We start from the raw sequence: 24,256 nt of genomic DNA, 5'->3' as shown, positions 1-24,256 counted from the left end.
GGGCCTCTTTCTGGAATAGTGGGGCTGGATCACCTGGGTAGGCCCTGGCCAGGGCTTGGCTAGGACAGATACAGAGCTTTTCTGGGGCCCAGGTGGGTGCTGAGGCCCTCCGTGAATGCTGCAGGCCCAAGGATCGCTGTGGCGTTAAGGTCAGCAGTCAGCCTGCAGTCAGGATCTAGAGCTGGGGGCGGGCTCAGCAGCTGGGGTACAGTCTGGGGGTTGCTTCATAGGAACTCTCAACTAAGTCTGGGTTCACTGGGGTGAGGTCACTGGGTCAGGGGTCACTTGCTTTTGCCCTGAGTCTCCTTCCCCCCAGTACCACTGCTGCCCTGTCCTCTGGCATCATCTCCCAGGAAGAACTCAGGGGTGTTGAGCTCCGGCCGCCACAGCAGCAGGTAGCACTTGGGCAGGTGGAAGGTGGCCAGGATGCCCAGGGCACAGAGGAGGGTGGCGCCCATCTGCACCGTGGGCTGGTAGACCACATGCACATTGGCAAAGAGGGGCACGAAGGAGATCCAGGTGATGAAGTAGGCTAGCATGGCAAAAGTGAGGCCACGGGCGCCATTGTAGTGGCCTGGCCAGCTCTGCACCAAGAAAGTGCCCAGGAAGCAGAGGAAGGCCAGCACGGCATTGGTGGCATGCACCAGGCCGAAGCTGATCCAGGAGCGCACGCGGCAGTGCACCAGCGCCTCTGTGGGCAGCACCCACCAGTCCGTCACCACCTCTGGTGGGAAGACCACCAGGTACCAGGCACATAATGCTGCTTCCGCCAGCAGAGCAAGCAGCACCACCAGCCAGGCCCAGGGCCCCTGCAGGCAGCCACGCAGTTGCTCTGCCCAGCTTGGTGGCAGCTCTGAACCCACGAATATCTGGGCTGCTTGCAGGAAAAGCGTGCTCAGGCAGCCAGTGAGTGGAAGGTGGAGCAGTGGCTGCTGGGCCAGGCAGCTGGCCGGGCCCGGCTGGCCAGGGAACAGGAGGACGCTGAGGCAGACAAGGCCCAGGCAGGCCAGGCCAAAGCAGGCCCGTGGCCCACCTGAGGCCTGCACCAGTGGGCTGTCCCAGTGCCGGATGAAGAGCCCCAGGGCCGCCAGCACCAGGCCCAGCGCCAGACCCAGAAGTATAAGCAGTACCAGCACGGCTGGCTCCTGCCATGCCAGGAATGTGGGCCTGCGGGGAAAGCAGCGTGTGCTCCGGTCCGGGGACCACTGGTTCTGGTCACACTGGGTGCAGAGGAGGTCATCTGTGGTAGGAGGAAAGAGGGGGCATGGGTGGGGGGGTGCAGGCTCCTCGGCCTCACTCCCACCCTGTATAGGCCTCGGAGAGGTGCTCACCTGGGCTGCGCTGATAGCTGCCGGCCTTGCAGTCCACGCAGTCATAACAGCAGGAGTGGAAGCCCTTCACTCGGCGTACCTGGCCCTCCCTGCACTGCCGGGAGCACTGGGACACGGGCGGCTGGCACGGGGCCTTGGGGCTCAGGCCGTGCTCGGCTGGATGCACCCGCCCAGACCTGGGGGTGGTCCCCCACTCCCTCCCCCCGCCCCAGGCAGAGCCAAGCTCGTTCCTGGCCGAATGCTGCTGCGCCGCTGGGGCCGTGCGGCCTGGGGCTCTCACCTGGTTCCCTGGCGTGTGCCAGGACAGCTGGGAGTGCCAGAGCTTCAGGCGGCCATCGAAGGCTCCTACGGTGCGCAACTCGGGCATCGGGTCCTGCCACACCCACAGCTTCAGGTCATAATCCATGTGCACGTTCCCACTGGCATCGAACCGCAGCAGCCGGCCGCGGGCGCGGAAGCTTGTGTTGTACATGTTCTCCAGGAGCTGGGGGACGGGTCGGAGCCAGTGGGGGGGCTGGGCAAGTAGCCGCCTCTAGCCCCGAACCCCCGCTGAAATTCCTTCTCAGGAGTGCCGGGGGCTCCCCACCCTCACCTGCCAGGGCAGCACAGGCTCCCGCGAGGGGCAGCCTGACGCATTGCAGAGCAGCGTGTTGTGGAGGGCCTGGGCCACGCCATACACGGCCGCGTAGGCAGCAAAGGTCCGGTGGTGCAGCAGCCCCGCAGATACGTTCTCTAGCGTGATGTGGTCGCACTGGGGGCAGCGTGGGCCCACCACGTGCTCCTCCAGGCCTGGCTGTTCAGCGTCCAGCGAGGCACAGAAGGCGGGGTCGGCAGCCAGGGCCAGGCGGGTCCGCACGTAGGACGAGAACTCGGGCATCAGGGCGCCCTGCTGCAGGAAGCCGAGCACAGTGCCCACCTCGGCCATGCCGGGCAGCGTCATGACCAGGTCCGAGGTCAGCCAGGCCTCACTGGCCACCCACACCTTGGGCGAGAGCCTGCAGTGGATGCTGTAGCTGAAGAGGGTGCGGGCAGCGCGGGCGGAGGCGAACAGCACCACCACCTGCACGCTGCTCTGGTTCACCTGGTGCAGCAGGCCCTGGACGGTGCCCAGCCGCAGGCTGCCCGCGCGCGGCAGCGGCACCAGGCCCTCGTGCGCGATGCAGATGCCCCTCGTGTTGGCCAGGCTGGAGAAGAGGCTCAGGCCCTGCCGGCCGTACTCGTCGTCGCTGCCCACCGCGGCCACCCAGTTCCAGCCGAGCTCCTGCAGCAGCTCCACCATCGCCATGGCCTGCACGCGGTCGCTGGGCACCGTGCGGAAGAAGGACGGGAAGATCTCCCGGTTGCTCAGCCGGTCGGTGCTGGCACCATAGCTGACCTGCAGCGACCGGGAGGCAGCTCCTCACGTGGGGGCTCCTGTGGGCAGGGCCGGCGGGGGCGGGTGACCCGGTGGGGTGGGGGGCGCACCTGAGGCATGAGGAAGAAGCTGAAGAACTTGCCCGTGATGAGGGCGAGCTCGGACGAGTGGGGTCCGATGACAGCCAGCACGCGGGGCTGGTACTGCGTGTAATTGCAGTAGGCGGCAATGTCGCAGCTGCCCGCTTTGGCCATGAACATGAGGCTGGGCTTCATGGCCACCACGGGCTCTGAACACGTGTCAAAGAGGTCGTAGCCCAGGTGCAGCCCCGGCAGCAGGGCAGACCCATTGTTGATCTCCTCCACAGCCATCTTCATGGCCAGCGCCCAGAGCAGGCCAAGGGCCGAGAACCTGGGGCCACACAGGGCTGAGGGTGGCCGACGCCTCGTCCCCACTCAGGAGCACCCCAGACCTGAGCCACCCCCACCCTCGTCACCCCTTGCTCCCTACCCCCACACTCCTACCTGGTGCACACGGTGGCATTGGGCTGTGTCCTGTCGCCGAGACCCGCATCCTCGGCCAAGCCCAGGGGGAAGAGCCCACCCAGCACGTAGTCCCCTTGCATCCTGAGCTGCCGGGATAAGCACAATGGGGCGCCTGCTCCGAGGCCCACGAGAGCCATGAGGCCCAGGAGAGTCAGGCCTCGCATGGCAGGTGGCAGCTTCCAGCAGGGATGGCAAATGAGAGAACCAGGTGGGGGCCCTGATATGATGACTTGGGGCAGGGGAGGGCCAAGGATTTGCCTAGCAAAATCCTCACTTGTCCTCACCTGCCAAGCCCAGGGGCCCCTGGGGACACCCTCGTTTCCCTAGGCCCCATAGGTCTGTGTTCCTTGGACTCTTATCCTGATGCCACCCACCAGGCTCTCTGGCTGACAGTGACGTGGGCAGGTAGGCTGAGCAACCACTGACCATGACCTTGTTACCTGCCTGTGTCCACGTCCCTCTGCAACCACCCCGTTCCTGGACAGGAGGAGCGACACTCAGGACTTCCCTGCCAGAGGGTCCTGGGGTCTCCAGCTGCCTGTGGGAGGTACCAGTGCCCCGAGGAGTGGGTACAGAAACACCTCTCCCAGCCCTGGGGAGGACTGTTAGGAGTCGGGGGTTGGGGGCAGGGGGTGGGCTGCAGGGGTGGCTCCACCTGCAGGTTCAGGGGCAGCCAGCCAGCCTGCTCTCCATCCTGTGGCTGGGGTGGGGAGGGCTCCAGGGTAGGGCTGTGGCCACTCAGCTTGTCTGAGAACAGTGCAACTTAAAGGTCTGGGCTGTTGCTCTGCTGGGTGTCTGAGGCCTGGAAACTTCAGGGACCCTGAGCCTGGTTCTGCCCACACCCTGCCTGGGCTCTTGACACAGCAGGTGCCTCCCTCCGGGGACAGAGGGCACAGCTGGGCCTGCGGGACAGTGTATGGAAACGAGGCAGGAAAGGCTGTAACCAAATGGGCCTCTGAGGCTGGGTCAACACTGGGTATGTGCAGGTCAGCCCCGATGGACGTGCCAGCAGTTTCTCCTTAGCCTCTGGGTGCCCCGGGCACCTGACACGAGGCTCAGGTGTCGGGGTGCCCATGAGGCACTCAGAGGAACCGGGGGAGGCTACTGACACCCCTGGAGTGGAGGAGCTCCGGGTGGTCTCAACCCTGGCTGGGGCCTGGCAGACGTTTCTAGTGGATGGTCTAGGATCCGATCCTCGCTGCCTGTGGGGAGGGAGCAGCCTGCATGGCACGCCTGGGGCACGCATGTACGTGCGAGCACACACTCGGCGCACTGTACCTGCACACACAGCATGCGTGTGACGCGTGTGCTGTGCACGGCCCCTGTAATCTGTGTGCACGTGGGCACACGTGTGCCGCCCTCACGGTCACCTGCCTTTGCTGGCACCTCACGGCGCTGTGGCCCCCGTGGGACAGGGCGAAGCTGCAGGCGCAGGGCACCTGGCATTAGACACCGCTCTTTGGGCCTGACATTGGGGTGCTGGAGAGCATGCTGCCTGACAGGAGTCCTTCTTCCGTCCCACCACTGCTGCACCACAGGGCGGCTCCCACGCACAGGTCTTCTCCTCCCTACAAGCTGTGCAGTTGCCCTCAACCCAGCACCTCGGGTCATTCTGTTTTCTCGCCCGTAAAGTGGGGATGACGACATGGACCTTGGTGGCGGCTCGGGGGGCCAAGCTAAAGGCTACACAACACAGACAGGCCGCATCCCGCTGCCCCATGCTGGCCGGGCTACGCCTCACGTCCCTGTGCTGGACACTGCCCCGTGAGCCTAGCAGTAGGGCCTCAGCCCCGTGAGGTCACGCCCCTCCTCCCTTCAGTAAGCAGCCGCCTGACACACCAAACACCTCTGCCCTGGAGGGCACTGCCTGCTCTGAGTGGCGTTTATTGATGTCGGAACAGACCATCACCCGATGACACTTTCCAGGGTCTCTGCAAGCCGACGCGTAGGCGCAGCTGCGGCACGGTGGATACGGCCCCCTTGGCATCGAGGGGCCCCGGCTCCCAGGGAAGCGCCGGTAGAAGCCAGGCCCCCGAGCGCTGGGTGACGGCTGGCCTATCAGCTGGGCACGTGGTCCAGGCTCTCTCCATGTGCCATCTCATGAGTCTCTGTGGGGCAGCAAGGGGCAGGGAGGAGGGAACACAGTCTTGCTGGACGACGGGGAGTGAGAGGCTAGCCCTGGACCGGCAGAGCTGTGGACTCCGCAGAGCTCTGGGCTGTGCTGTGCAGACTCACAGGCAGCTGCTGGGGGGGCACCCGGCTGACGGGGTGGCTGCAGGGACAGCTGATGAGAGTGCAGAGAGAGAGGCAGGGCTGGCCTTCGCTCAGGGCTTCAGCTCCCGGCTGCTGCCCAGGGGTTCTATCCCTGTCCTGGGGACGGCCAACCCCGTGTGGAGGAGCCTGGGGGTACCTGGGTACAGACACCGAGGTGGACCAGGGGGGTACAGACACCGAGGTGGACCAGGGGTGGACAAGCACCTGCAAATATGTTTGCTGGCAGCAGGAGGAAGTCTCTGTGCCACCTGTGACTTTGTCCCACTGCACGACTTGGCTCGCAGGCAGGGGGCAGCTTCTCCGGGTGTCCCGTGAATGCTGATCCTGCCCCTTACCTGCCCTGCCTTCTGCACCTCACCGTCTAGGTGAGGCCTGCTGGGACACATGTGTAACTCAGCTGAGGGTAAAGCAAAGACGCCTTGGGCAGAGCAAAGTGAAAAGGGAGGAGCAGAGGCCAGGGCCCGCTTTCTCTGGCACAGCCCTCGTGCCGCAGGCTAGAAGCACAGCCTGAGTGGGCCTCGCTGGGCCCGTGGCTCTGATCAAGCTGGGCTAACACGGGACAGTGTTCTTCCCATTCCTGGCGCACCCACAGAGCTCCACAGTGGGACTGATAGGAGCTGGCTGCCCCAGCCCAGCTCTGGAGCGGGGAAACCTGCCCCACGTGGCCCGCTGGCCCTTAGGGCAGGTCCAGCAGAGAATGCTCAGCGTAGAGTTTCTGGGAGACATTGTAGACACGCTCAATAAAGGGCAGGGCTTCGCCCAGCATCTCCACAGCCTGCTCTGGGGACCCCACGTTCATGGCCTCCAGGAAGACCTTGCGTGTGGGCAACGTACAGAAGGCCACGGTGACGGCCCGGCGGATGATCCAGGGGTGGTAGGCAGCCAGAGAGGCGTTGTAGGAATCGGTGCAGAGCACAGCTGTGCGGGCGTCCTCGGGGCTGGTGCGCAGGCCTTCCAGGAAGAGCTGTAGCCAGCGCAGGGCACGGTGCAGCCGAAGCACTGTCCGGCAGCCCGAGTCAGGGTGGCGGGAGCGCCGCTCCAGGTCCACCAGCTGGTTGCCCACCTCGTAGGCCACCATGGACTGCAGGCTGCTGTAGTGCTCCCGCTGTGGGCCACTGCGCAGACGCTCCATGACCTGCAGCTTCGCGGTGACGTCCTTAGAGACGAAGGAGAAGATGGCGCCCAGGCTGTTCAGGAACCTGCTCGAGGGGAAGCAGGAACTGAGCCTGGGTGCAGGGGAGGCCGCGCCCCACTTCCCGGGGCACATGTCCCCCTGTAGACAGGGGTAGGAAGGCTCGGTGCCGCCGGCCACGTGGTGAGTGAGAAGGGCTGACCAGCCCCAAGCGGGCGGGAGCTGGGTGCGCACGGTGTCCCCGCAGCACATGGGAAGCGTGGGGCCCCGCAAGGCAGTGCCCCCCAAATGTACCTGACTAGCCCCCTCCAGCCGGCGAGGTAGTGGTCCAGCAGCACCTCCTCCTTCTCATTGAGACACTGCTTGAAGCTGACTAAGACGACTTTCAGGTTGAAGTCCGACTCCAAGCCATCCATATCTCAAGCGCACTGAAACACACAGGTGGTTAGGCTGGTGGGCTGTCTCCCTGTGAATCAGCTCACTCCCTGGGTCACTATTTCAGAGTGGGGGGCAAGAGCAGTCAGAAAGCAATGGCTGGGATCCGGCCGACCCCACTGAGAGCCCACAGTGGGCCCCATCCCTGGGTCAGCCTCCTTCTCCCCAGGAGCTTACTTCCCTCTGCCTGGGCCACATGCTCTGACACAGTGACCTGTGTCACAGATGCTGCTGTGCCCTGGGCCTGGAACACCTGCCCCCAGATCTTAGCATGCCCCTCCTTGTCACTCAGGCTCGTCAGAGCACTCTGCTATGTCCTATCTACGGCACACATCTCTACTCATGCTTCCTGGCTTATTTATTGTCTCTCTCACCAGACTGTGTCTCGTTTTACCAGCTGGAGAAACATCTGCTGAGTCTCTGCCCAGAGCCAAGTACCCTTCCAAGGTGGATGCCCCATGAGACAAACAGCCCTGCCTATTAGGGCGATATTCCTGGAGAAAGCCAGAAAAGTCCAACATGGTAGGTAAAAAAAGATAAGTACCACGACAAAAGAGACAGTAGAGCGAGTGGAGGGCCAGGAAGGGTGGCCAGGTGGGTTGGGCCCTTCTTTGCTTTTACTGCTACATCTGGGGCCAGAACAGAGGCTGCAAGGTCAGCACTGCCTGACAGACACGGATCTTTTCACCCCTACTGGGGCTGTACGGGTGCCACACAGAAGGGCAGCTGAGCCAAAGCCCTTCTACATCTGAAGACAGCCATAAGGCCCTCCCCCAGTCCCAAGGAACCTCCTGGAAGCGCCCTAGGCGAGTCCTGCCCTGGATTCTGCTCACATTCATACAGTCACTCCATAAACATTCAAGTGCCCACACACTGAATGGGTGCCCCTGGGCAACTCAGCCTCTGCCCTCCTGGGAGCCCAGGGCCAGCACTGGGGTTGCGCTCTGACGGTCCCTGGGGACTCAGCTGCATCTTACCACCCAGGATGCCAGGAGCATCTGATGGCGCCTCGTGGCTGCTGAGGCCCTGGAGGCCCCTGGCATTGGCAGAGCTCCCAGAGGTGAGCTCACCCTGTCTTCAGGTGTGGGGACAGTTGCGCCTGGCCTCAGGAAGACGGTGCTCCAGAGACTTCCGGCACGCCCCTCCCCTCTCTCAGGGCCTACCTTCCATCCACTGAGCAGATGGTCTCTGAGGTCTTCAGGGCTACCTTCCTGGACACCAGACATCCTGTGGGCCTGGCCTTCCTGTCTAGAACCTGAGCCAGCAACGCAGAGGAGCTGCTGGGAGCTTTTCAGAACTTGCAAACAACAGGAAGGACACTGGCTGTGCAGCCCGGGGCAGGCAGCCTGCCAGCTCTGGGGAGGTGATGCAGGGCACCACCAAGGCTCCCCGGTCAGCCCACAGCCCCAAGGTCAAGTCTCGGCAGGAGGGCTGCCTGAGTGCCCGCAGCTCTCTGGCTGACGGCAGGCTGAAGGCCCCCAGGAGAAGAGGGCACCCACCCTGGCACCCCAAGCCCAGCGGGTTGGAGTGAGGCCCTGTCCAGGAAGCCCTACAAGTCTTGCTCGGGAAGGGAGCTCCAGGTGGCGCCGGGTCGGTCCCCGGGCTCGGGTACAGCGGGGCCCCAGTCCTAGGCGGGTCCCACTCCAGCTGAGGCCCAGGGATTAAGCAGGGGCCCGGCGTCCGGGGCGGCGTGGGAGCCAGGTCCTCGGCCGCCCCCTCCTGCTCCTGGCCCCTTGGCGATGCCCAGGCCCACCTGCCCAGTTCGGTTGGGCTCTGCTCCCCCGCCACGGGCCGGAGCCTGGCACCCTCCCGCATACCTGGGCCGCCGCCGCTCACCTGAGCCGCCGCCGCCGCTGCCGCAGCCGCCGCCGCGGGACCCGCTGCCCCGCCCCGGCCACCTCCCTGACGCCGGGGATTGGCTGCCAGCTACCCAATCCGGGGATTGGCTGCCAGCTACCCAATCCGGAGGATCGACGCGTGGGCCGGCGTTTCCGGCGGGCGCACCGGAAGCTGACCCCATTGGGGCTGCGCCTGCGCGGTACGACGCAGCGATCCGGATCCGGCGCGGCGGGGGTCCCGGGTCTGTGGTTGTGGCCCGGCTGCAGTGGTTCTGCCGGCTCGGTGAGGGCAGAGGCTACGGGTCCTGGGAGCGCGCCCGGCAGCATGCCCGAGATCAGGGTCACTCCCTTGGGTGAGTGAGGCGCGCCCGGCGGCCTCGCGGGCGCGGGGCCGGGCGGTGGTCTGGGGACGAGCCGCGGGCGCGCAGAGGGCCGGCCAGGTTCGCGGAGCCCCCGGCTCTCGGCAGCGGAGGCCTCGGGACGGCTCGGGGGTCGGCCCGCTGCTGTGCTGCTGCGTCCGCAGCTCTCCTCACCGTGCAAAGAGGGTGGGTCCGGACGCGGGCAGCTTCTCCTGGGGTCCGCCCTCCGGACGCGGTCCCCGAGAGCCACGGGGTCTCCGTTCTCGCTGCGCCGGCCTCTGTCCACATGGACTGGTGCCTTACGTGGCCTTCGCTCCCCGCCTCGGCTTTCTTCCCCCTTGTGCATCTGTCTCGCCCCCGTTACCCGCAGCTTCCCGTTTACCTAGTGCAGCCATCCGCTGTCACAGTTCAGCCTTACTGCATATCTGCAATGTTGTTGTTGTTTTTTAAAGAAGCTTTGCATTTTGTGAAAGATATAAACGCACCCTTTTGAAAGCCCAAAGAGCGCAGAACACCGTGAAGGAGGAGAGGTCACTGAGAATCCAGGGTACCGGAAACAGCTGGGGTTATCATTTTGCATTTTGGTGGCCAGCCCTCTAGAGCTCTCTGGGCATTCTTCCTGCGCTGGTGCTCTGTGCTGTCCCAGAACCTGCCTCCTCCACTGGGCCGTGTGTGGGGAGCATTTTCCTGTACAGATCTCCCACACAGCTCCATATCCTTTCTCGTGGTGTGAGCTCTTCGTCACATAGGCCCCATGGGATGGTCGTGAGTCCTGTTGGGAGCAGGGGCCAGTGTCTAAGAGCTGAGCTGTGGAGTCCAGAAAACCATTCCTGGCCCCATGCGTAGGAGCCATGTGTCCATGGGCTGATCCCATGACTTCTGTGCCTTCATGTCCTCTGTAAAGAGGGGCAGCCCTCCCCTTCCCCCACGCAAATGTCTGGAGGGCCTCTGTGCTGGGCACAGTTTTAGGGCTACAGGTTCAGCAGGGAGCGGACGGCTGAGACCCTGCCATCGTCCTGGTGGGGCAGAAGCAGGCTTATGAGAGACCTCCAGGCCACTGCCTATGGCTGGGCTGCTTGAAGCACGTAGACGAAGCTCTTGGCTGGGATGACCCACTGTAGTCATGGGTGACTGAAGCTTCTGAAGGACCAGCTTGGGTTCTGCTCTGGGCCACCTTGATGTGTGTGGTGCTAACAGAAGGTTCAGGTGGCTGGCAGAGGGAGGCTTGTAGGATCAAGATGGAAAGCAGCTCATTTGCTGTCATCAGGCCCTGCAAGGCTGTGTCCCTTTCTTCTTGGGCCTCCAGACCCCAGCGGAGGTGGGTGGGATGTGCCCTGCTGGGGCTGGAGGAGATGGGTAGGGCTTGAAGTTAGGAACATGGATAGGACTCAGCTTAAGTTCTGGGCTGTGGGTGCCCTGAGGGGGTGTGGTGGTGGGCCATCTGCACTCTGGCCGCTGTAGTTGGTCATTGTTGGACAGCTGGGGCCATGTCTCCCCATGGCCGGCTGAAGCTGCACAGGTGTCCCTCTGCAGTGACACCACCTGGACGTGCTTGATGCCTTCTGCGCATAGGTCCTGGGGGAGAGGGCCCCATAGCCCAGATGAGTTTTCAGGCAGTTGAGTTTTCAGGAGGGGTGGTGATGCCCTGTGGAGTGCCGGCTTACCCCTATTAAGTGCCAGGACCACAGTCCAGCACCTGTTACACAGCCCCTGGCCTTTGAAGGTGCCAGTCAGCCGCAGCAGGTGGGCTGCTCCCTCGAGAGGTGAGGGTCTTTTTCCATCTGACGTAGGTGGTGGTGGCAGGGCCTGAGGCTGGAGGTGTAGTGGGGGAGGGCATGTGGTCTAGAAGTCGCTCGGCAGCCTTGGCACTTTGCCCCTTCCCTGCACATTTCCCTGACCTGTGTGTAGAGGGGGTGGTGGTGGTGCTTCTGTGTCACACTTCATCTGCACAGCAGCCGTGGGGGTCTAGTTTTCCCAGCCCACCGAGGGTTCTGCGGGGCAGGGACCCAGAGTTCCCAGTGGAGGTATGAGGCAGGTGGCTGAGCCTTGGTCTTGGGGCTGGGGCCACGGCTTGCAGCAGCAGGGAGAGGAACATGGGGGTGGCGGCACCTCATCCCTCTTCCTTTTCAGGGGCTGGCCAGGATGTGGGCCGAAGCTGCATCCTGGTCTCCATCGCTGGCAAGAATGTCATGCTGGACTGCGGAATGCACATGGGGTTCAATGATGACGTGAGTCCTGAGGGAAGGTAGCCTGGAGGGACCTCATTCAGCCTGCTCCTCATTGCTATTCTCAGCGGGATCCAGGCATCAGAGCCTCAGACTCTGACCCACGGAGTAGGGAGTTTGGGCAAGTGGGCAGTGGTAGGAGGCAGGTGGGCCTGGGGTCACTGCATTCCCTGGCAGTGTCCCCACCATCACCAGTTGACAGATGGGATGCCCTGTGTGGAAGGCTTGGTCTGTACCAGAGCAGGGGCTCTTGGGCTCCTGTAGAGTCATATGGGGCAGCTCAGTGCTCCCCAGGCAGGGCTTCTGGCTTGGTGACTGGTGCCCAGCACTTTGACCCCTCCCTGTGTGCCCTGAGGCTGTGAGCAGTTAATGGTCCTGGTGTGGCTGGCCAGGCTCAGCCTGTGCCCTCGTTCCCCACTCCTGGCTGCCACTCTCTGGAGTGCTGGCAGACCCAGGGCAACCGTGTTCTGACCCTTTTTCTTGGCTTGTCAGAGGCGCTTCCCTGACTTCTCCTACATCACCCGCAACGGCCGGCTGACCGACTTCCTGGACTGTGTGATTATCAGGTAGGCACCTGTCGGCTGTTAGTGTTGTGTGGGCTCACAGCTGGCCCCACCCCGAGGACCCTCAGGGCCCAGGAGAGCCACTCAGGGCCCAGGGAGGCTGCAGGCTGTGGGGCGTTGCAGACCCCCGTTTTGTTCTAGGTTGCTGGTGTGGCGCCCCCTCTGGGCTGCCCCCCTTGCCTCTGGACAGTGGTCCTGGAGGCCGTGCACTCGCATGAGGTTACAGTATTCACGGTTGCTCCTTGGTGGGCTTTGGTCAGCGCCGTGGAGCCAGGGGGCACACTGTGTGGCGTGTGCCTATTGGCTCTGCCCCAGCTACCCCAGGAAGACGAGGCTGTGTTAGGGCAGCAGGCCCATGGCAGGGAGCCTACTCCCCCAACAATGCAAAGATGGAGCATTTCCCATGTGAGCCCCTGGGCTACTTGTCAGGCCTCCTCGCTCGGCCTCTCAGCAGCATTTGGCAGCAGTGACTACACCCTCCTTGCTGGTCCTCGATGCTCACTGATCTTGCTGTACATTCCCGTCCACCCTGCCCTGACGTCCAGACTCATGGTCTGGCCCCCCTGGTGGCAGTCGACCTCCCCAACCTGGCTGAATGGGGCTTCTGCTTTCCTCCAGTTCCTCACACTCCACCCAGATAGTCCACAGTTTTCGGGATCCAGTCCTTTTCCTGACCCTGACCTTTGCCCTGTGGCCAAATGACCACAGCAGCCTCCTGCTGGTCTTCCCCCCGCATCCTGCAAGCCAGAGGATCTGCCGACCCCATCCTCAGCTGCTCTGAGGCTCCTGTGGTCTCAGTTCCTTCTTGGACATGGGCTTCACACAGTGGGTCTGCTCTACTCATGGACACACAGCACTCTGTTCCCTTTGCTCCGGTGCCTTCCTGCTGTGGTTCACATGCCGTGGGGTCTTCCTGTCCATCCACCAGAGATGGTCACTGTCCTGGTGCCCTGTCCCCTTCTTAGCTACTTTCCATTACTCTATAGAACGTGTGCCCACGTGACACAGCATTACCTCTTTCATGCTCACTGCGTTATCGGACATTTAGATTCTGAGTTCCAGGAAGGTAGTAGATTTTATCTCTTTTGCTCACTCCTCACTCTGGTACTGAGGACGGCATCTCATACACAGTAGGCAGTCAGTGCACAGAAGAACGAATGGGTGGAATGACCATGAGCCTCTGCTGGCGTGGAGGGGCTGTGGGGGGCAGGCTTGGTTGGGGAGCAGTGGCCCTGGGCTGACCTGTGTTGCACCCCCAGCCACTTCCACCTGGACCACTGTGGGGCACTCCCCTACTTCAGCGAGATGGTGGGCTATGATGGGCCCATCTACATGACCCACCCCACCCAGGCCATCTGCCCCATCCTGCTGGAGGACTACCGCAAGATTGCTGTGGACAAGAAGGGTGAGGCCAACTTCTTCACCTCCCAGATGATCAAAGACTGTATGAAGAAGGTGGTAGCTGTCCACCTGCACCAGACGGTCCAGGTCAGGGCCCCAGCACACCCCATCTCACTCTCTGTCGGGTACTGTGGGGCTACCGGGAGGCAGCCTTGGGCAGGCACATGGGGTCAGTCGAGAATCAGGGTCCCAGCCCAGATTCAGGCGCACACAGGGCAGCGTGCCCAGCACCCATCAAGCATGTGGGACCTCTGCTGCTCACCCAGCTGTGCGCCTGAGTGCGTCTGAGAGGGTGTGCCGGCCGGGGTGGTAGGGGCAGAGACTGGACCGTGAGGTTGGCGAGCCCCGAAGGGCAGCCAGTACTGGGCTGTGGAGTTTGGGTTTTGACTCTGACTGTTTTGTGTGGGTCAGCAAGGAAGTGAGGGGTTCTAAGCAGGCAAATGCCATCAAATTGGGTAAACTTTATCACGAAGATTAGAGATTTGTCTGTTTCTCCGTAGAGTCAGCGGAGTTTGCTTGTTACTGGTTACCTATGTGTTTCCAGTTATTTCTGGTTGAACTTCTTGTCAACACGAAGTATGTGTGTTTATCTTTAATAAGACTTTTCCCCTGAAAGTCTGTGTTTCGGCTAACGCCACACCATCCCCACCACCCCCACCTTTGGTTGTTTGCATAGTGTGTCTTTTCCATCGTTTTACTTTGAACTTTACTGCGTCATGTTTTAAATGTAGCTCTTTTAAGTGGCATGTAATTTGGTTTATTGTTTGCTTGTTTTTTGTGGGTTTTTGGCATATGAAAATTTATTACTATTATGTTTTCACCATCAAACTTAGGATCTGGGTTTTCCCTTCTTGCCTTTGTAAAAGGCCAAAAGAGAGACGTTGGCTATTTTGACGGTCTTAAAGCAAATTCTAGGAATGTCTGTGACAGCATGACCTTTGTGACCAAATCTAGGAACTACAGCTTCATCATTTTCCTCAGTAAACGTCAGACAACCGTCATTGGGCACAAAGGCTGCGGGGTTTTTTTGCCATTCTTGATCAGCTGGACCCTGACACACTTTCTGATGGTAGAATTTGGCTATTTGGCTTCAACTCCTACGTCTCCCAGCACAATTCCCTTTGCATGGGAGCGCCTCCAAAAGCGTTGGCCTTCAGGGCTGTGCCCACGTGTGTTTTCTCACACTGTTCATAATGTCACTTCTGATCTCATCGGTGGCTGTGGGGCTTCCTGGCAGTACGAGGACTGCAAGTCGTGCCCATCCTGCCGGCGCCACGGGCCAGAGCAAGAGAGGATTTTGTTGTTGTTGCTGTTAATCTATCCTGATAACTTGTCCAGGCGGAGCATTTGGACTCCACATTTAATAAGAAAACTTTGAGTTTAGCTCCACTCTCTTACTATTTGCTTCCTATTTGTGTTGCCTGTTCTGTTTTTTTTTTCTCTTACTGCTTTCTTTGGATTGATTTTTTAAATTTATTTTTTTTTAAGATTTTATTTGTTTATTTATTTGAGAGAGAGAGCAAGTGAGTGAGAGAGAGAGAGATAGAATACTAACGGGGGGAGGGGCAGAAGGAGAGGGAGAAGCAGAAGCAGACTCCCTTCTGAGCAGGGAGCCCGACACGGGGCTCCATCTCAGGACCTTGGGACTGTGACCTGAGCCGAAGGCAGACATTTAACCTACTGAGCCACTCAGGCGCCCTTCTGTTTCTCCTTTTATTTGGTTAGTTATTTTATATTCTTGTAATTCTCATAGTGATAGAGTTTACAAAATGCATCCGTGACAACAAAAATCTAAGGTATTTGGAGGTTTTGCCTCTCGATAATGCAAAGGTCTTAGAACATTTTATTATGTGCCCTTGTTTTAGTTTGCTCAATATATATGAAACCTAGGGGGACATCATTACTGATACTGATGAGGTCAGCTTTGCTAGGCGTCATCTCTGTATTTACCCTCTCTACTTCCTGTGTTCTTCACTTGTCTTTGCGATGACTTACCTTCTTCCCGAAGGACACCCGTATGGATCTGTTGGCAGTGAATTTGCTTTTAATTGTCTGCAGATGGCTCTGCTTCACCCTCATTCCTGAGGCACTTTTTCGTGACATGTGGAATCCTAGTTTGGCAATTACTTCTTCTCAGTACTTTGAATGTTTCTTTCTATTCACTGTTTGAAAGAGAATCTTTAGTGTGAGGCTGGTTGTAGGATTATACCCTTTTCTTTGGATTTTGGTGGGTATGCTGTGATGGACCTGCATGTTGTTCTCATTGAACCTGTCCAGGTGTGAAGCCTCGTGGATTTGTGGCCCGATGTCTTTCATCTGGTTCTTCCAGTGTTGCTCCTGCCCGTTGTCCTCCTCCAACCCAGGGCCCCAGATGGCAGAATGTGAGGCCTTCTTACTCCAGACCTTCCCTCGTGCATTTGTCTTTCTGTGCTTTGTGCTAGACAGTCCTTTCTGTGTGTTTTACTGCCTTACTACTCTTCGATTATATATAGCATGCTGTTAAATTCATCCATTCATTTTTTTATTTGGGTGATTATAGCTTTTGGCTTTAGTATTTCTACTTTTTAAGATAATTTCTAGTTTTGTGGTCAACATTCTTAAACTTCTTTTATTTCTCTGAATATATTAGTCACAGCCCTCTTAAACTCTGTGTCTGAAAACTCTAGGAGCCCTGAGTCTGCTTCTCTACACTGTTGTTTCTCTTGTTTTCCATGCTGGTGTCTCATCTCTTGTGTCTGCTTGCTTTTGGTTGAGAACTGGACATTGTGAGAAACAGGAAATGATGAAAGGCTTGGAACCATGTTCTCCTCTTCTGCCCTCTGCCTCCCCAGTGTCCACCTCCCTGGTCCCTCTGCCATACTCTTCAACTGACCACCTACCTAGCATAGCCTGAAGACCTGACTCGAGCCCTCTCCTCTGTAGGTGGACGATGAACTTGAAATCAAGGCCTACTATGCAGGCCACGTGCTGGGGGCAGCCATGTTCCAGATTAAAGTGGGCTCAGAATCTGTGGTCTACACGGTCAGTGGAAGCACTTGGGGCACAGGGGTACTGCTTAGCCAGGGAGAGGAGGCACCTGTTTTACTGTGACATTCTTTGCCAGGGTGATTATAATATGACCCCGGACCGACATTTGGGGTGAGTAGGCTGATGTGTTTCTTTCATCCTGTGGGGAGCAGTGATGCTTGTGGCTATGCTGGGTGCCTGGGCAGTCCATGCATTGGTTTCTGCCACGTGTCCTCTGTGCATGGCAGAGTCTCTTCCTCCGGTCTCCCCTAGTGTGCTGCTTGCCAGAGGGTCCAGGGAACCTGTGGCTGGGGTCTGTTTTGTTGCTCCTGGCCTTACAGCCATGTGGATTGTCCACCTCCGGCCAAGCCCACCTCTGTTACAGAGCTGCGTGGATTGACAAATGCCGCCCCAACCTGCTCATCACAGAATCTACCTACGCCACGACCATCCGGGACTCCAAACGCTGCCGGGAGCGAGACTTTCTGAAGAAGGTCCACGAGGCCGTGGAACGTGGAGGGAAGGTAGCTGGTGCAGGCGGAGTGCCAAGCAGGGCTCTGGGCCACGTGCCCACCCTGACCATGCTACACAGTCCTTTGGCCACTTCTGGCATGTCAGGAGATGGGTGTTTTGTGTTCTGGGCATGCAAGGAGGAAGATTTGCTCAGCATTAGGAAGAAAAACTTCTCCAAAGACTAGTGGGGTGTGTATTCATCTCTCACTTCAGATCCCAGACCAGGGCTGGCCAGAGTATCCACTGTGGTCGTTTTTGGATAGATTGTGGCTGGGACCAGGACTTGTGGGGAGAGTGTAGGGGGCTTTACCTGTGGCTTGCAAAGGGCGTCTGGCTCTCAGGATGCCTGGCTATGACCTCTCAGTGGATGCAGCCTCTGACCATCAGAGCTACCAGCAGGGCCAGTCTTTATAGCAGCTGCTCCCTGAGAAGGCAGCCACAGGGTACAGCTGCCTGTCCTCTAGGATCAGATGTGGGCTTAACTTGGGTGGGCAGCACAGCCAGGGACTCCTGCCTCAGGCACCCTTGCCTTCCCCCTGCAGGTGCTGATCCCTGTGTTTGCCCTGGGCCGTGCTCAGGAGCTCTGCATCCTGCTGGAGACCTTCTGGTAGGTGCAGTCAGATTGGTTTCTGGGACCCCTGGCCTGAGTGGGCATTAGCGGGATGCCTGTGTCCAGCCCGGGAAGGTCCTCAGTTCAGCTCCAGGTAGAGCATAGCCTGTAGCACTGGCCCCTATCAGATGTAGTCAGGGTGCCTGGTATCTGTGGGGGTGCCCGCCCAAGCCAGGAGGCCTTGTCATGTTGTCCTCCCTCCACCCGCATGTGCTCTGTTTCCTTCTTCAGAACCAACATTTTAGGGGCGCCTGGGTGGCACAGCGGTTAAGCGTCTGCCTTCGGCTCAGGGCGTGATCCCGGCGTTCTGGGATCGAGCCCCACATCAGGCTCCTCCGCTGTGAGCCTGCTTCTTCCTCTCCCACTCCCCCTGCTTGTGTTCCCTCTCTCGCTGGCTGTCTCTATCTGTGTCGAATAAATAAGTAAAATCTTTAAAAAAAAAAAAAAAAAGAACCAACATTTTATAGAAGGAAGTGGACTGAGGTGGGGGACATCAGGGAGTTGTTCCTTCCACCGGACACAACCCAGGCTGAGGGTGTGAGGGGTGACATGGGCCAGCCCTTTCCTGGCAGCCTCCTCACTGTGGTCCTGCACTGTCCACAGGGAGCGCATGAACCTAAAGGCCCCCATTTACTTCTCCACGGGCCTGACAGAGAAGGCCAACCACTACTACAAGCTCTTCATAACCTGGACCAACCAGAAGATCCGTAAGACCTTTGTCCAGAGGAACATGTTTGAGTTCAAGCACATCAAAGCCTTCGATCGAGCGTTTGCTGACAACCCGGGCCCAATGGTGAGGCCTGACCAGGAGGGGCTGGGGATGGCTGTCCTGTGCCTGTTGTAGCCAAGTCATGCCTGCCCCAGGGTGGGGCACCTGGGGCCAATGCTGACTGTCCACGCATGTGTACCTCCTCCATGTCCGGGACATGCCAGGGGCCTTGCCTGCAGGTCTCCCTCAGGGAGTGGGGTGCCGTGCTGGGGGAGAGACGGGGTGGGGTCAGAAGGTAGGGCCTGTGGCAGGTGCAGAGTCAAAAGGCTCTGAGGGCAGAGGAAGGGCTAGACTTGTGGCCAACACTGGTTCTTTGACAGGCGGGCGCTGCTGCGCTGACTGTCCCCATCCCCACCCACCCCCGCAGGTTGTGTTTGCCACACCAGGCATGCTGCATGCTGGCCAGTCCCTGCAGATCTTCCGGAAGTGGGCAGGGAATGAGAAGAACATGGTAAGAGGTCTAGGTGCTAGAAGGGCCTGTGAGGTTGGGCAGAGGTGGGGGAACAGGGGCTCTGCTTGGCTTGGGGACACTGCTGTTTGTCAGGACAGGGCTTGGCATCCTGGGCCCGTGTCTCACACAGGCAGCTCAGACTCTTGCTGTGTCAGCCTGTTGCATCAGGCAGTAACGTCTTCTGGCCTCCTGAGCTGATGTGATACTCAGGCCAGGTGGGCTTGTGCTGAGACTCCTGAGCCTGCCCGGGTCTGCAGTGGGGCCTGGGATAGGGAGCCGCTGGCAAAGGAAAGGTGCCATTAAGGGTATAGGTTCTGACAGGTAGGAAGGGCAGGGTGAAGAGACAGGGAGGAAGCCCCCTGAGGCGGCCTTTGGGGTGGGGACTGTGTTACAGGGTGGCTGCCGGCTCCATCCCTCCCTCCCCCACAGGTCATCATGCCTGGCTACTGCGTGCAGGGCACTGTGGGCCATAAGATCCTCAGTGGGCAGCGCAAGCTGGAGATGGAGGGGCGGCAGGTGGTGAGTACCCGCTTCCCCGGCAGCTCCCCCTTTTGGGTTGGTAGGGAGCCCTTGGAGCCTGCTGCTTGTGGTAACGGCCCATGTGCACTGTGATGCTGCAGTTGGAGGTCAAGATGCAGGTGGAGTACATGTCCTTCAGCGCCCATGCTGACGCCAAGGGCATCATGCAGCTGGTGGGCCAGGCAGAGCCCGAGAGTGTGCTGCTCGTACATGGGGAAGCCAAGAAGATGGAGTTCCTGAAGCAGAAGATTGAGCAGGAATTCCGTAGGCAGCCCAGGCATGGGGTGGGCTTGGGCCGATACAGGGAATGTGGGGTCTACCCATGGGTCAGCATGGGCAGGGCCAGATGGTCTAGACTGAGGCTCCCTGCTCCTCCCACTCTTGCCCAGGGGTCAACTGCTACATGCCAGCCAACGGTGAGACGGTGACACTGCCCACGAGCCCCAGCATCCCCGTGGGCATCTCGCTGGGGCTGCTGAAGCGGGAGATGGCACAGGGTACGCAGGGCCGGGCACACTGGGCAGGGGCAGGGCAGCGGCGCAGCTGGTGGACAGCTCCCATCACTGCCCCTTTCTCTGCAGGGTTGCTTCCTGACGCCAAAAAGCCCCGGCTCCTGCATGGCACTCTGATCATGAAGGACAGTGTGAGTGTGCCTGTGCTTGGGTGGGGGTGAGGGGTGCTCCCTTGCCCCCTGACCTTCCCCTGCCCCACAGAACTTCCGGCTCGTGTCCTCAGAGCAGGCCCTCAAGGAGCTGGGCCTGGTGGAGCACCAGCTGCGCTTCACCTGCCGCGTGCATCTCCATGACCCTCGCAAGGAGCAGGAGACGGCCATGCGGGTCTACAGCCACCTGAAGAGGTGGGTGTACCCCACTCCTGGCTCTGGGGGTGGTAAGCGGGACCCAAGGTGGGGTCTCACTGTGCCTCCCCGCAGCATGCTCAAGGATCACTGCGTGCAGCACCTTCCCGATGGGTCCGTGACCGTGGAGTCCATCCTCATCCAGGCCGCTGCCCACTCAGAGGACCCGGGCACCAAGGTGCTGCTGGTCTCCTGGACCTACCAGGTGAGTTGGGCCGGGGAGCCCCCATTCCCGGGAGGTCAGGAGAGGCGGGGGCTGCCCAGGTGTGGTGGTTGGGGAGGATGCGATGACTGTCCCCTCTTGTATCTGGCTCTAGGATGAGGAGCTGGGAAGTTACCTCACGTCACTGCTCAAGAAGGGCCTCCCCCAGGCCCCCAGCTGAGGTCAGCTGGTCACCAGAGGGACCTAGGCTTTCATTCCAGGGCCGTGTCTGTGCCTCAGCTCTTCCCTCTGTGTCCTTGGATGTGGAGCCCACGGCTGCTCACAGCCCTTGTCTGTGAGGACAAGACCACAGTGTCATGTGTCTGCCCAACTGGCCACTTTTGGCTAAGGAAAGAAAGAGGCTTAAGGACTTGGTCACCCTTTATTTCTATTCGTGAGGCCCCAGGAGATAGGTGGATGCTCCTGCGGTATTAATTTCCAGTAAAAACTGAACCAAAGGCTGCGTGGATGTTCCCTTCTTGATACTCAGGCCTTTTTCCTGCAGTTCACCTGTGGCAGACCTGGGTGCCCAGGAAGCTGGGGACTTGAGGCAGGTACAGGCCAGCAGGAGGCAGGAGGCCTGCATGGCAGCAGGGCTCTGTGTGTCATGGTGCCCTGACGTCAGCTGGGCATCTGGGGGTGATCTGTGCCTTCCGTGTGGTAAACCCTGCAGGGCACAGGAGGGTTTCTACAGAGTCTGGGCCTGGCCATAGGTCAACAGCTTCATCTGGGCTGCAGAGCCCCTGCCTCTCAGGCCCCTCCCTACTCCCTGAGGGGAACCCCCGCAGCCTCCCTCCTCTACTGGGAACTCGATCCTAGGGCCCAGGTCAGGAGGGGTCCAGGGCGTAGATCTTGGGATCCGGGTACCTAGGGGTCCAAGGCCCTTGGGTCTAGGGGTCCAGGTACCTTACTCCAGGCCTCCTACTTTTGGGCTGCTGTTCTCCAGCTGGAGATTTTTTGGCCAACCTGGGGCTTCCTTGCCTTCCCGCTGAACAGAGGCTGGATTGCCACCTGCTAGCAGGACAGGTGAGGGCTGCAGCTGTGCTGTCACCAAGAGCCCCTCCCCCATCAAGCACCCAGCCTTAGGACGGGGTCAATCAGTGGGATGCACGCAGGCACCTTTCAGGGCAGCGTACTCTTACCGAGTCTCCCGTATAGCACTGACTTGAGGAATAAGCCATGGGCTGGGGCCACACGTGCCTGGTGCCTGCCCAGGGGGTCCCGGCTTTCCAGGATCACCTTCACCTGAGCAGGCATCAAAGCCCCCAGCCCCACAGCCACCAGCACAGCTGTCATTCTCCGCACCTGCAACCCAAAGCCAAGACTGCCATAGGGGCCCAGCCCCTCAGGGCCACCCCCACCCCCGGGAGGCCCAGCGCAGAGCCCACCTGTCTGTACAGGAAGGACTGGCTCTCAAACTCCAGGTTCCAGAACCGCAACCTAGAAATACTGGCACTTGCGATGTCTGGCCCAGGGCAGCCCCCGAGTCCACACTGTGGCCCCGGACAAGGAGGCGGGCAGGGGAAGGGGTCTGGGGGATACTGGTTCCCACTCTCTTCCACCCCAGGGCTTCCACTGACCATCCTACCCTCAAGTGAAGCTGGTGGGAGGGACACTGTGAGTGGGAGGGGCAGCAGAGCCTTCTGGGGGCTTTGGCAATGGGAACAGGCCCTCCGATGGAGGTGCCGCTGAGGTGGAGGTCCCGGTGCAGGCTCTGCGGCAGCTGAGGGAGCTGAGCGTGGCCAGCTCATCTACCAGGGACCCAAGCCCCAGGCCAGGGGCTCTTCAGCTGACCATGCAGAAGTTCCTCCTCCATGCTGGCTCCAACGGGGAAGGTTTTGGAAGTCAACAGCTGACATCTGGCCAGAGGCCCCAGGGACAGTGCCAGGGGCAGCGGAGCCAACCCCCTGGCAGGTAGGGCCGGAACCACTGGCCTGGTGCTTCTCTTTCAGCAAAGGCTTTTCAGCAGCTGCCAAGATCCATGTACTAGGCAATGAATGCTGAGCTGGGCAGGGTAGGGCAGGGCAGGAACCCACCCTGGGGGGAGGGCACAGCTGTAGGTTCTTGGTTGTTGGGGCCATGCCACTCAGCTGACTAGTATCCCCCTGTGAGGAATGATGGATGCCCAGGGGGGTCCCCAGCCCCAGCTGTGTGCTGCGTCTGCACCACCCCTGCCAGGGAAGTTAAATCCAGCTTCCCCAGCCTCTGGCTAGTGTGCAGGGTGCCCTTCCTTACCTGTTCTCCTGGGGGAGGACAAAGGGGCTGCCTGGGTCAGGGGACACTGAGGCTCGGCGCAGTGTGCGCACCGAGCTAGTGGCCGGGCTGCCAGCTGACTGGAAGGCACTGAAGTCATGCGTCCCTAGCAGGTGCTGGGCAGCTTCCCGCATGGCACCCACATCCAAGCAGCTGCAGGGAGCCAGGTGAGTGGTCAGGAGGGAGTAGCCAGCCAGCTGGGTCTAACAACCCCTCCCACTCGCTCACACCCACACTCACCCTGCCCGCAGGGGCCAGCATCGGTTCCGTTCAAACACTGACAGCTGGTCAGGCCGGTGGCAGCCAGTGACCAGGCGGTACAGGTAGGTCCTGGATGTGGCTGCATGGCGGGCATGGAAGTCACTGGGTACTCGGAATGCCTGCAGTATCCTGTGGGAGCAAGATCAGGCACTCCAGATCCCTCCACCCACCCAAGCGACACCTTGGTATCTCACTCCCAGGGTTCTGTCCAGACACCAAGTCCTTCCTGACTTATGGCCTCCACGCATGGTGGACCAGTCTGGAGACAGCAGATGGGTGCTCACCGGATGGCCGGGTGCCTCAGGTGGGCGTTGAGAGCCTCTGCCAGGACCTCTGGGGAGAAAGGGGGCTGGCCTGAGCGGCGCTGGACGTCCAGGTGAGCCGCGTTGCATAGGGCATGGACCCCGGCATCCGTGCGGCTGGAGATGGTGAACTTGACTGGCACCACCGAATTCAGCCGCTTTGCAGCTTCCTGAGGGGACAGAGCCGCCTGGGGCGGGGTGGGCAGCGCAGGGCGAAGACCGGGCCGCAGAAGCGCGGGGGCTCCCATCTGCGCCGCCCTCGGGTCTCCCTCTTTCCATTCCGGGCGGCTGGCCGCCAGAGCTCACCTCCAGGTAGTTCTGGACCCCGACGGCGACGGCGCGCTGGGAGCCCCTGACGGCCGCGACCCCGCTGCGGGCGGAGGCGGGCTCAGGTTAGCAGACGGGGTTCGGGCCCTTCCCCGCCCTCTGCGGCCCTCCAAGGTCCGTTCCCTCCCCGGGCGTCCAGCCTGGCGACCAGAGGTGCGCGTCCTAAATTTAGCTCCCCCCGCTCCCACGTCGGGCGCCGGGACAAAGTGGGGGCCGCGGGCACGGATGGGAGGTCTGGAAGACGTACTTAAAGTCCGTGCCCAAGTACTGGAAGTACACGAGGTAGCGCGCCGTCACCGAGCCTGCTGCAGGGCCCATGGCCGGAGTCGGCGAAGCGCGGCCACACTCGGCGGGGTCGGGCTCGGGCTCAGCAGAGCTGCACGTGAACGCAGCGCGCGCGCGAGTGAGCGCGCGCGGGGGAGCAATGTGGCCACGCCCCCGGCTGCGCCCGCGCTCGCGCCTGCGCCTTAGGCCGCTAAGGGCGGGAGTGGGGGCGGGGCCGAACGAAGGGCCGCTAAGGGCGCCCTATGGCCGCTTAGGGCGGGAGCGGGGGCGGGGCCGAACTAAGGGAGAGGGTGCAAACTTCTCCGCCGCAGAGGAGCGCGTGGGCCGGATTCCGACAGCGGCGCCCAGGAGGGGCTCCCGCGGGCCTGCACTCGTTCGTCCACCCTCTCACCCGCTCACCCACGCCCTACTGTCCTGGAGCGGGTCCGTCCCCACTTTCCGCGCG

At 60.7% G+C, this 24,256-nt stretch overlaps 4 protein-coding genes and 1 pseudogene across 10 annotated transcripts; 1 reads left to right on the top strand and 4 right to left on the bottom strand.

Annotated features, from left to right (window-relative positions):
• Window positions 1-252: 252 nt before the first annotated feature.
• On the bottom strand, window positions 253-4,999 carry TAS1R3 (taste 1 receptor member 3). Its single transcript, XM_026520095.3, is given in 7 exon segments — window positions 253-323; window positions 326-1,240; window positions 1,332-1,452; window positions 1,612-1,815; window positions 1,924-2,706; window positions 2,796-3,096; window positions 3,210-4,999. Coding segments are annotated over 7 exon segments (2,580 nt in total). The 5' UTR covers window positions 3,395-4,999.
• A 97-nt stretch (window positions 5,000-5,096) lies between these two features.
• On the bottom strand, window positions 5,097-8,991 carry CPTP (ceramide-1-phosphate transfer protein). Of its 2 annotated transcripts, none has more exons than XM_026520102.4 (3): window positions 8,908-8,991; window positions 6,931-7,064; window positions 5,097-6,703 (listed from the first exon to the last, which is right to left on the bottom strand). In XM_026520102.4, exons 2-3 carry the CDS (start codon window positions 7,050-7,052, stop codon window positions 6,181-6,183), a joined length of 645 nt encoding a protein of 214 aa, XP_026375887.1. In that variant the 5' UTR covers window positions 7,053-7,064; window positions 8,908-8,991; the 3' UTR covers window positions 5,097-6,180. The 2 variants fall into 2 exon arrangements, with proteins under 2 accessions (XP_026375887.1, XP_026375886.1); XM_026520101.4 differs by having other exon boundaries at window positions 8,889-8,964.
• Window positions 8,992-9,064: 73 nt separating this feature from the next.
• Window positions 9,065-20,841, top strand: INTS11 (integrator complex subunit 11). Of its 2 annotated transcripts, none has more exons than XM_026520096.4 (17): window positions 9,065-9,262; window positions 11,399-11,496; window positions 11,986-12,059; window positions 13,316-13,544; window positions 16,380-16,478; window positions 16,561-16,595; window positions 16,849-16,987; window positions 17,519-17,583; window positions 18,190-18,379; window positions 18,723-18,806; window positions 19,236-19,325; window positions 19,427-19,589; window positions 19,715-19,822; window positions 19,907-19,968; window positions 20,039-20,181; window positions 20,257-20,386; window positions 20,499-20,841. In XM_026520096.4, the coding sequence occupies exons 1-17, from the start codon at window positions 9,235-9,237 to the stop codon at window positions 20,562-20,564; spliced, it is 1,803 nt and encodes a 600-aa protein (XP_026375881.1). In that variant the 5' UTR covers window positions 9,065-9,234; the 3' UTR covers window positions 20,565-20,841. The 2 variants fall into 2 exon arrangements, with proteins under 2 accessions (XP_026375881.1, XP_026375882.1); XM_026520097.4 differs by having other exon boundaries at window positions 9,086-9,262; window positions 20,066-20,181.
• On the bottom strand, window positions 14,245-14,719 carry LOC123002166 (40S ribosomal protein S23-like; annotated as a pseudogene).
• On the bottom strand, window positions 20,752-23,976 carry PUSL1 (pseudouridine synthase like 1). 5 transcript variants are annotated; one of them, XM_026520098.4, is made up of 9 exons: window positions 23,774-23,976; window positions 23,506-23,569; window positions 23,182-23,369; window positions 22,877-23,026; window positions 22,619-22,789; window positions 21,772-21,823; window positions 21,526-21,688; window positions 21,290-21,397; window positions 20,752-21,050 (listed from the first exon to the last, which is right to left on the bottom strand). In XM_026520098.4, exons 1-8 carry the CDS (start codon window positions 23,842-23,844, stop codon window positions 21,291-21,293), a joined length of 966 nt encoding a protein of 321 aa, XP_026375883.1. In that variant the 5' UTR covers window positions 23,845-23,976; the 3' UTR covers window positions 20,752-21,050; window position 21,290. The 5 variants fall into 5 exon arrangements, with proteins under 5 accessions (XP_026375883.1, XP_048077811.1, XP_057161254.1 ...); XM_048221854.2 differs by having other exon boundaries at window positions 21,290-21,394; window positions 23,774-23,950; XM_057305271.1 differs by lacking the exon at window positions 21,290-21,397 and having other exon boundaries at window positions 23,774-23,951.
• Window positions 23,977-24,256: the final 280 nt, after the last annotated feature.

The sequence above is a fragment of the Ursus arctos genome, unplaced genomic scaffold (assembly GCF_023065955.2).
Source record: "Ursus arctos isolate Adak ecotype North America unplaced genomic scaffold, UrsArc2.0 scaffold_32, whole genome shotgun sequence".
Lineage (NCBI taxonomy): Eukaryota > Metazoa > Chordata > Mammalia > Carnivora > Ursidae > Ursus > Ursus arctos.
The sequence above is the reverse complement of the archived record's forward strand: the minus strand, read 5'-3'. Positions and strand labels throughout refer to the sequence as shown.

What these genes read in the sequence shown, in the direction of transcription:
- CPTP (XM_026520102.4), bottom strand. Translation starts at nt 7,052, where the DNA reads ATGGATGGCTTGGAGTCGGACTTCAACCTGAAAGTCGTCTTAGTCAGC. An exon ending in GGCTGGAGGGGGCTAGTCAG is followed by an intron (nt 6,704 to 6,930) that starts GTACATTTGGGG and finishes CCCCTCGAGCAG; the next exon opens with GTTCCTGAACAGCCTGGGCG.
- INTS11 (XM_026520096.4), top strand. Translation starts at nt 9,235, where the DNA reads ATGCCCGAGATCAGGGTCACTCCCTTGG. An exon ending in ACCTGCACCAGACGGTCCAG is followed by an intron (nt 13,545 to 16,379) that starts GTCAGGGCCCCA and finishes TCTCCTCTGTAG; the next exon opens with GTGGACGATGAACTTGAAAT. An exon ending in ACCCCGGACCGACATTTGGG is followed by an intron (nt 16,596 to 16,848) that starts GTGAGTAGGCTG and finishes CCTCTGTTACAG; the next exon opens with AGCTGCGTGGATTGACAAAT.
- PUSL1 (XM_026520098.4), bottom strand. Translation starts at nt 23,844, where the DNA reads ATGGGCCCTGCAGCAGGCTCGGTGACGGCGCGCTACCTCGTGTACTTC. An exon ending in GTCCTCCCCCAGGAGAACAG is followed by an intron (nt 21,824 to 22,618) that starts GTAAGGAAGGGC and finishes CAGTATTTCTAG; the next exon opens with GTTGCGGTTCTGGAACCTGG. An exon ending in AGTCCTTCCTGTACAGACAG is followed by an intron (nt 21,689 to 21,771) that starts GTGGGCTCTGCG and finishes TTTGGGTTGCAG; the next exon opens with GTGCGGAGAATGACAGCTGT.